Genomic DNA, 8,429 nt, shown 5'->3' on the forward strand with positions numbered 1-8,429 from the left:
AGAATCAGCACCCTGGGCTCCCGTGTCCTATGTAACGGTCCTTGAATGGGAAAATATTCAGAAGTGCTGAAGCTGTGGGGAAAGACACAAAAGGGCTTTTTACCAGAGGGAGAAGAAAAAAAAAACACCTTTCTGTTCGCCTGCTCTTACTCTCAAATGTTCAGGGAAAGCCCAGAAAAGACCTCAGGGAAAAAATTCTTTTCCCTTTTTTTTTCTGGTCACTTTATTTCCTCTCATCACAGTCAATCAGGAAGCGGAGGAACCCTCTGGAAAGGGCTGGGTTACGGTTCTCCTTAATGGTAGGATGGGATGCTTTTCTCCCACAGGACTCCTATCGCACAGCCACCCAACCCTGCTCTCCTCCACCCTCATGTGCACGTGCAGAAGCTCTAAAATTCAGATTCCTGGCCCCGGACCCCCATCCGAGCCCTTAAGGAGGTCTGGGCTGGGGTCCAGGAATCCATAGTTACACCAGCTCCTCAGATGATTTGCCCCCAAGAGTCTCCTGTGGAAAAACACCCAGACCTGGTGGAAGGTGGGAGGTGCCCGAACAGGGGTTGTAGAGAAGCTGTCTGGGGCTGAGGGAAGGGGAGGCATGGAGGGGCCACCCCTGACACTCAGGGGCTGCGGGCTTTGTGGCTCCATGATGACCAAGCTGTGCTGGGTGGCCGGGGTGGGTGACGCCAGGTCAGGGAAAACGGCTGCAGGAGCCGTGGACTCTGGTCTGGGGAAAACAGAGCAAGGCTGCCAGTCTAGGTTATCTAAAGGCCACCGGGGGCGGGGAGGAGACTGGTCATAAATGTCCCCAGTCCTAACGCATGTGCACGCCCACAACATGCCAACAAAACAGACGGGAGGCGGAGTAATTGCATGCTTGTACAGAATTCACACGATTACACTTAGAGCATTCACAACATACTACCTCTGGGGAAAAAAGTCTTCACAAACTTTTCAAACCCCTAACAACACAGGTTCATGAACAGTATGCACTCCTTCTACCTTAGAAAGGTCTGATTCAGACAGCTTTGTAAGTAGTCTCCCCTCCCACGAGGTCAGTGGAGGCTATTTTACAATTTTTCCACTTTCCAAGCCCAACCTGACCCCACAGACTGCCTGACCAGACTCTCCCCCGAGATCCACAGTCGGAGGGGAGGCCTGGTTCCCAGCTCTGCATGACAAAGGGCAGTTGCCCTTCCTCCCTGCAACTAATAGGTCCCTTGAAACAGGTCTCCCAATCCACATTCACCACTAGCTAATTGCTCAATTATTTTATTTCCCCAACAAAACTCTTCAGTCCGCCTGGAATCCACATTGCAGGACTAGGACGCGGTATCCAGAAAGCCTCAGGAGTCTGGGGGACTTGCCCTCTGTCTGTCTGCCTCCCCTGCATCCCCTGCCCAGCCCAGACTCGACCCTGGATTGACTGAGTCCCCAGCTTGCCTGGGGCTTATGGATGCTCCCAGCCAGCTTCAGGGGGTCCTGCAGGACCATGCGCTGGAAATAGTTTGAAGGTGTGGAAAGATTTGGGGCTGGGAATCGGAAGACCTGACTTTATGCAGGCATCCATCATTACCTGTGTGAGCTTGGAGATGCTGTCACCTCTCTGGGCCTCAGTTTTCTTAGGTCTAAAAACCAGGGGGCAGGAGAATGGATGGGATGGTCCACTTCAGCCTTAAGCCCTCTGATTCTACAAAGTAGCCAGGAAAAGGCCGGGGATGGGGCACCTTGCTGGACAAATCCTCTGAGGGTGACAAATGCTCCCAGGCTCTCGTGCCTTAAGGGAGATTGGGAAGGATTCTCAGTTTCCAAACCGTGGACCATCTGCCCAGGCACCAGTGGCCCTAAGAGCTCCCTGAGCACCGGACCCCAGAAGCCCATCCACGAAGGCAGGACTGGTCCTGGTCAGTTCCAGTTCCCATGAAGGACTCAGTCTAGAGTCGGCTCCATGCTAGGAGGCCAGCCCAGGAGCCCAGTGAGACACCTGGGAAAGGCAGAAAATCTGGCAGAGGAGGGTGCTTCCACTTTACTTTCTTATCTGAAAAACTAAGTTTCAGTTTCACTGGCCAGTTACCCCAGGTACAGAAGCAGCTTCTGACCGGGGGGACTCCCAGAGGTCCTCAGCCCTGAGGCATCTCCTCGGCGCACCGGCTGGTCAGGGGGCTGCAGCACAGGGGCCCCGCAAGGCCTCATCGTGAGCTTCCAGCCCCGGGGAGCTCCGGGGGGTCTAGATGTTGGGGGCCTGGAGGGGGGGCCTCGGCTTGCAAGGACAGCCTGGGTGTTATATCCTTGGCACCGCCCTGGCCAGTGATAAGCCACATCTCTTCCTCTCACCCAGCAGCGAGGCTGGTGGACTACTGCATATTTATGGAACTACTTCCAGGGACTGAGGGCCACAAGTCCTGGGTCTCCTGTAAATGTGACACTTCTGCACCTTTTGGCCTGACTCAAGGCCCAAATGTTTGCATCAAGTAAGTCCTTTCCTTGCTAATCACTTGCAAAGAAAGGCAACAGCTCTCCTTTTGAAGAAGGCTACACTTTTCGCAGGGAGAGCACGAGGGCCCCCTCAGGCCGGACCCAGAGGTGGCGCCTTATATTTCAGGGGGTGTCGGAACAACATAATATATGAACTCCAAGATGGGATTTGAATTCTGCCTTGTGAATTACACAAATGCTGAGGAAACAGAGGTGTAAGAGAAGGAAAGGGGAGCAGAGAAGCAGTAAAGGTCATGATTGTGTTGCCCCCTGAGAGGCTCCCAGCTCTCCCCCATCCATTACCCCTCCCACCCCGTTCAACTGTCAGGATTTCTGTATTTCCTCTTACCTTGTCCTGTGAGCGTGTTTGACAGAATCCTTGTTTCCTTCCCTTCAGATAACCCGAGCTCTGCCACTTACTAGCTGTAGGACCTTGGGCAAGTCAGGTACCCAGTTTTATGCCTCAGTTTCTTCATCTATAAAATGGGAACACTCATGGCAAATTGTGAGGATAAAGAGTTAATGTATATAAAGCACTCAGAACAGTGTGCAGCCCATAAACAATATTAGCCATTATGATTATTATCAGCATTATTATTATTTCTCCCCTTCCTTGAATTCAAAGCCCTCCCCCACCTTATTACTAAAACCCAAGCAAATGCACACACACAGGTATATGCATATGTGTGTGTATGTATATATATATATATATATATATATATATATATATATATATATATGTATGCACATAGGCGTATGGTAGCAAGTTGTGCTCTCCTCCAGGGGGAATTCCGCCCTCAATCACCAGAAGGTTCTCTCTTCCTCTGCCTGGGACATGTGAGGAGCACAGAGGCAGGGGGATGGCATGAGAGACCTGTCAGTGACACAGCATACCCACAGAGGAGGCCAGAGTGGCCCCTGCTGGGAAAGGGCTCAGGGGTGCTCCCTGCGCACTGGGCCCCTCGGCCCCCAACCACCGTCCATCCTCTTCCACCGTCATTGCTCACCTCCCACGTGACAGGACAGGGAGGGAAAGGCTTCCTCCTGTGCATACTCAAATCCCCTGTGCCAGGAGGGGCGTGGGGGACTCGCTGAGCAAGCGCAGGCAGGTTCCTTCGCCGCGCATGTTCTGACTTCGCATCTGGAAGATCTGCGGATGCTGGCACCTGCCTCCTAGGGCTGTTGTGAATCCACGTTCAGGGCCCAGAACACTGCCTGGCACAGAGCGACACTCAGGAAATGACTGCTCTTCTTGTCGTCGTCATTTTTAGAAAGGTGCCCCCGAGACTGCAAGAGCAGGCAGATGATAACCAGAGCCAACCCTCTAGGGTGCTCACTACACCAGGCACTGCACCCAGCGTCTTAACCCGTGTAATCCGTTCAATCTTCACACTAGCCCGTGAAGTAGACCTGTCATTGCCCCCTCCTTCAGAGGAGAAACTGAGACACTGAGAAGTTAGGGGACTTGTTAGCAGGTCAAATAGCCAGCGAGCAGCAGGCTCCCTACTTGAGCCCAGCCAGCCTCAAACGTGTGTTCGAGGAGGCACTGGGGGCTCCCACCCACGTGACTCTGGGCAGCTCTGTTGCTCTGAATCCGGGCATGACCTGGGCTCAGACTGCGCTGGTGCTGTGAGCCCGCGGCCGGCTCACCGTGCAGAGGGCTGGCTCTCCAGAAGGATGCTGAGCCTGAGGGCTGCCTCACTGCAGTCCTGTGGTTGCAAAGACATTTGCAGAAATCGCTTCTCCTGGGATTGGCAGAGAGCCGAGCTGCCAGCTTTCCTGTCCTGATAGCGTCTAGCTTCCTTCTGTCACGGGGAGGACAGGGTCACCTGAGGGACTGTGGAGATGAACGGGAGGGGGCTTGCAGGGACTGGAGAATGGAGGGAGGCGACTCAAGGGGCTTCTGTGAAAGTGCCCTGAACGGGGCCTGGACCGGAACAGGCAGGAGTGCAGAACACTTTCCCTCCTTGCTCTCAGTGAGCAAACCTAGACCCAGACTGGCCTGCAGGGAAGAGATTTCAGCAGCCGGCTACTGGGACACTCGTCTCCACAGAATAGGCTCACTTTTTCATAGACTAGGACTGGGGTGGGGTCAGGGAAATTCAATAGGCACTAAAATTATTATTGAGCTGCCAGACAGCAGCGGTCAGAGGCCCCAGGCCCGTGTGGCATCCAGACAGCCCTTTGTGCCCTTTCTAGACAGCCCCCTCCTCGGGGCTCAGGGACCTGTCTGGCCACTGAACTCCCAGGAGGTCCGAGGGGTGTGACCTCCCTCCCTCCCGGGCTCCCTCCCTCCCACCACCCAGGCCCAGCCCAGGCCTGGCTATAAAGCTGGCCCAGCCTGGCCCTCAGCACACCCAGCTGGGAGCCTCCTGGAGCCTCGTCCGGGGACACGTCCGCTCTGCTCCTCCCTCTCCCGAGCAGCACCATGCGGCCCCTCTGGCTCTGCTGGGCGCTCTGGGCACTGCCCCTGACCAGCCCCGGGGCGGCCCTGACCGAGGAGCGGGTCCTGGGCAGCCTGCTGCGGCAGCTGCGCCTCAGCGAGGCTCCCGTCCTGGACGAGGCCGATGTGGAAAGGCTGATCATCCCTGCCCACGTGAGGGCCCAGTACGTGGCCCTGCTGCAGCGCAGCCACGAGGCCCGCTCCCGGGGGAAGAGGTTCAGCCAGAACTTCCGAGGTGAGGTCCTCCCTCCCTGCTGCAGCCTGGTCCTCGCGGGGTGTTGGCGGGGGGGCTGCTCTGGGGAGGTGGTCTGGGGGCGCAGGCTCCACAGGGCGATGAGGAGGGACCATGGACTGTGAGGAAAGCTGGGCCCGGGTCCCTGGTCTCTGTCTGCACTGAGGGCCCCACCCCTCTGGGCCAGGAGGAGCTGGACCAAAGCTAAGGCATCAGAGAAGATGAGGATAGAGAAGAGAAAGCAGAGCCAATGGGAGCGTGTGGGTGTGGCGAGAACCCTGGCGCAGTCTCAGGGAGCGGCGTAGAGTCAGGGCTTCCGGGGTACCGTTTTCACATTGCCACCAGTAGCCTGAGCAAATGGTTTTAGGATCATCTTTTTGCTTCTCTGTTTGTTCCTCCGGAGCACTGGTGTGACTGTAGCTGACCCATCTCCCAGCGCTGTGAATATTAAAGTGCGTTATTGTGGATGAAAAGGTGTAGGGACAACACTGTAGTGTAACGCCGAGCTATTCAGCTGTCAGGGATGCAGCCATCCTGAGTCCTATTCAGCCTCTTACCTCCCTGGGCTGGACTCACCTCCTCAGTGCCCAGAGCTAGACCCAAGGCCATGTGCCCCCAGGGGAGGATTCTGATCTTCAGCATCTCAGCTGAGGTAGCCCTGTCAGCCCTGCCAGCCTTCCGCTGGGCGGAGATTGTTACAAACAAGGCCCAGACGCATAGGGGGATTTTCAGGTAACTGGGCTTGGCCCAGGGAGACAGAACAGGGGCTGGTCTCTCCCTGCCTGGCCACCGCCTCAGTGGCCCTGCCACCCTCAGAGCTCCCCTGGTGCCCGGAGGGGCCCCGCTGACCCCGCTCGTGTCCCCAGAGGTGGCCGGCAGGTTCCTGGTGTCCGAGGTCTCCTCGCACCTGCTGGTGTTCGACATGGAGCAGCGGCTGCCGCCCCACAGCGAGCTGGTGCAGGCCGTGCTGCGCCTCTTCCAGGAGCCGGTCCCCAAGGCCGCGCTCCGCAGCCACGAGCGGCTCTTCCCGCGCAGCGACCGCGCTCGGGTCACCGTCCAGTGGCTGCACGTCCGCGACGACGGTTCCAACCGCACTTCCCTCATCGACTCCAGGTGGGGAGGTGGAGGCTGGGGTGTGGGGCGGGGGATGAGGAGGGGGGCTGGGTCCGGTGCAGGAGGAGGGGCGGCCTGGGGGAGGAGGGGCGGCGCGGTCGGGGCCGGGCCCCTGGGGGGGGAGGGGAGAGGGAGAGGAGAAGGGAGGGGGTGGGAGAGGGCCCCCCCGGGGCCACCCCAGCCGTCCCAGTCCCCACCCTTCAGCGTGGACCTGTGTCTCCGCGTGGTGTCGCAGGCTGGTGTCCATCCACGAGAGCGGCTGGAAGGCCTTGGACGTGACGGATGCCGTGAACTTCTGGCAGCAACTGCGCCGGCCCCGGCAGCCGCTGCTGCTGCAGGTGTCCGTGCAGCGGGAGCACCTGGGCCCGCTGGCCTCCAGCGCCCACAGGCTGGTCCGCTTTGCCTCGCAGGGGCCGTCGGGCACGGGGCAGTGGCAGCCCCAGCTGGAGCTGCACACCCTGGACCTCAGGGATTATGGGTAGGTGCAGGGCCAGGACTTTAGTAGACTGGGTGGTCCAGTCCCACGGCGGTGGGGACCAGCTGGGGGGCAGATGCAGATAGCCCCAGGATGCAACTGATTCCCCACTACATGTTAAGAGTTTCTAATGGTAGAAATTTTTATTATTCAAATATTTTATTGAAAATATCTTCAGGGAATTCCCTGGCATCCCAGTGGTTAGAACTCCTCCCTTTCACTGCAGGCGGGGGGTGAGGAGGGGGCAGGTTCTGTCCCTGGTCGGGGAGCTAAGATCCCACAAGCCAACCGACTGGCAAGAAAAACCCCAAAAAACCAAAAACCGAAAACCAAAAACCAAAAAACTTCAGGTATTTTCAACGAGCTTTATGTTGTCATTGATACATATACATTATTGTAATCATCTGTTTTCACTCTACCCTTTTCCCTGATTAATTCTTTGAAAAATATTAGCATTAGCAGTTACTAAGGTTGAACAGCTTTCCTCTGGCATTAGTGAATTCTTTCTTCTTGGGACGTTAGCTATTTGGAGTGGATGGAGCTGTGTAGTAGGGTGATTAATAACAGGGCTTTGGAATCATACAGCCTGGGTCCATGTAGCTTTGCCTTCTACTGCTGCAGGAACTCTGGCATGTCAGTTAACACCTTTGGGTCTCTGTGTCCTCATGTGTAATAGGAATGATACTGGAGCCTCTTCAAGGTTCATCTGAGGATGAAATGCAGGTATCATCTGAGATAATATATGTAAAGTACTTAGTTCAGTGCCTAGCATAATAGTAAACCTTTAGTGAACAGTAACTGATTTATAATTTATGTTTTGGATATGTTTATACATTCACCACTTATCACAAATAGCCAACATTTTGAACATAACAAGAGATGGACCATACATCTCCCTCCAGATGCCCCACTAAGCCCCGCCCTGGGCCCCCTGACCTCTGCCCTCCCAGCTGACCTCTGACTCTGCCTCTCCTTGCCCCCCACAGAGCTCAGGGAAACTGTGATCCTAAGGCACCAGTGACCGAGGGCACCCGCTGCTGCCGCCGGGAGGTGTACATTGACCTGCAGGGGATGAAGTGGGCCGAGAACTGGGTCCTGGAGCCCCCAGGCTTCCTGGCCTATGAGTGTGTGGGCACCTGCCAGCAGCCCCCAGAGCCCCTGACCTTCAAGTGGCCATTTCTGGGGCCTCGACAGTGCATCGCCTCAGAGACGACCTCGCTGCCCATGATTGTCAGCATCCCGGAGGGAGGCAAGCCCAGGACCCAAGTGGTCAGCTTGCCCAACATGAGGGTGCAGAAGTGCAGCTGTGCCTCGGATGGGGCGCCTGTACCAAGGAAGCTGAAGCCGTAGGCGTGGGGTGCAGCCATGGAGCCCTCTGACTAGACGCGTGCACAAAGCAGGTCTTAACATAGGTCTTAATTTTCTACTTAGCAAGTTACCCCTGCCCCAATTCAGTGCCCCTATTTTACCTTTCTCGTGTGTTCTTCCATTTCTTGCTCTCCTGTCCGTCACCCACCCTAAGCACTTACATGAGTAATTAATGCAACCCGATTGCAGAGCTGTAGAAGGAAACCCCAGCCTACTTGTTAAAGGATATAGCTGAGCAGGGGCAGATTGTCAGCTAGGAGCTTCTGTTCTCTAGCAGATTCTCAACCGAGTATGGGACAACAGACCCTACAATGAGAAGTGGGAAA

General features: G+C 56.2%; 1 protein-coding gene across 1 annotated transcript; it reads left to right on the forward strand.

The window, feature by feature from the left end:
- Positions 1-4,900: 4,900 nt before the first annotated feature.
- Positions 4,901-8,085, forward strand: LOC307068149 (left-right determination factor 2-like; the record flags this gene model as incomplete). The annotated part of the gene is made up of 4 exons (XM_079725828.1): positions 4,901-5,150; positions 6,014-6,260; positions 6,496-6,738; positions 7,722-8,085. The coding sequence occupies 4 exons, from the start codon at positions 4,901-4,903 to the stop codon at positions 8,083-8,085; spliced, it is 1,104 nt and encodes a 367-aa protein (XP_079581954.1).
- Between the last annotated feature and the right edge of the window lie 344 nt (positions 8,086-8,429).

This window comes from Hyperoodon ampullatus, assembly GCF_949752795.1.
Source record: "Hyperoodon ampullatus genome assembly, chromosome: 2".
Classification (NCBI taxonomy): domain Eukaryota; kingdom Metazoa; phylum Chordata; class Mammalia; order Artiodactyla; family Ziphiidae; genus Hyperoodon; species Hyperoodon ampullatus.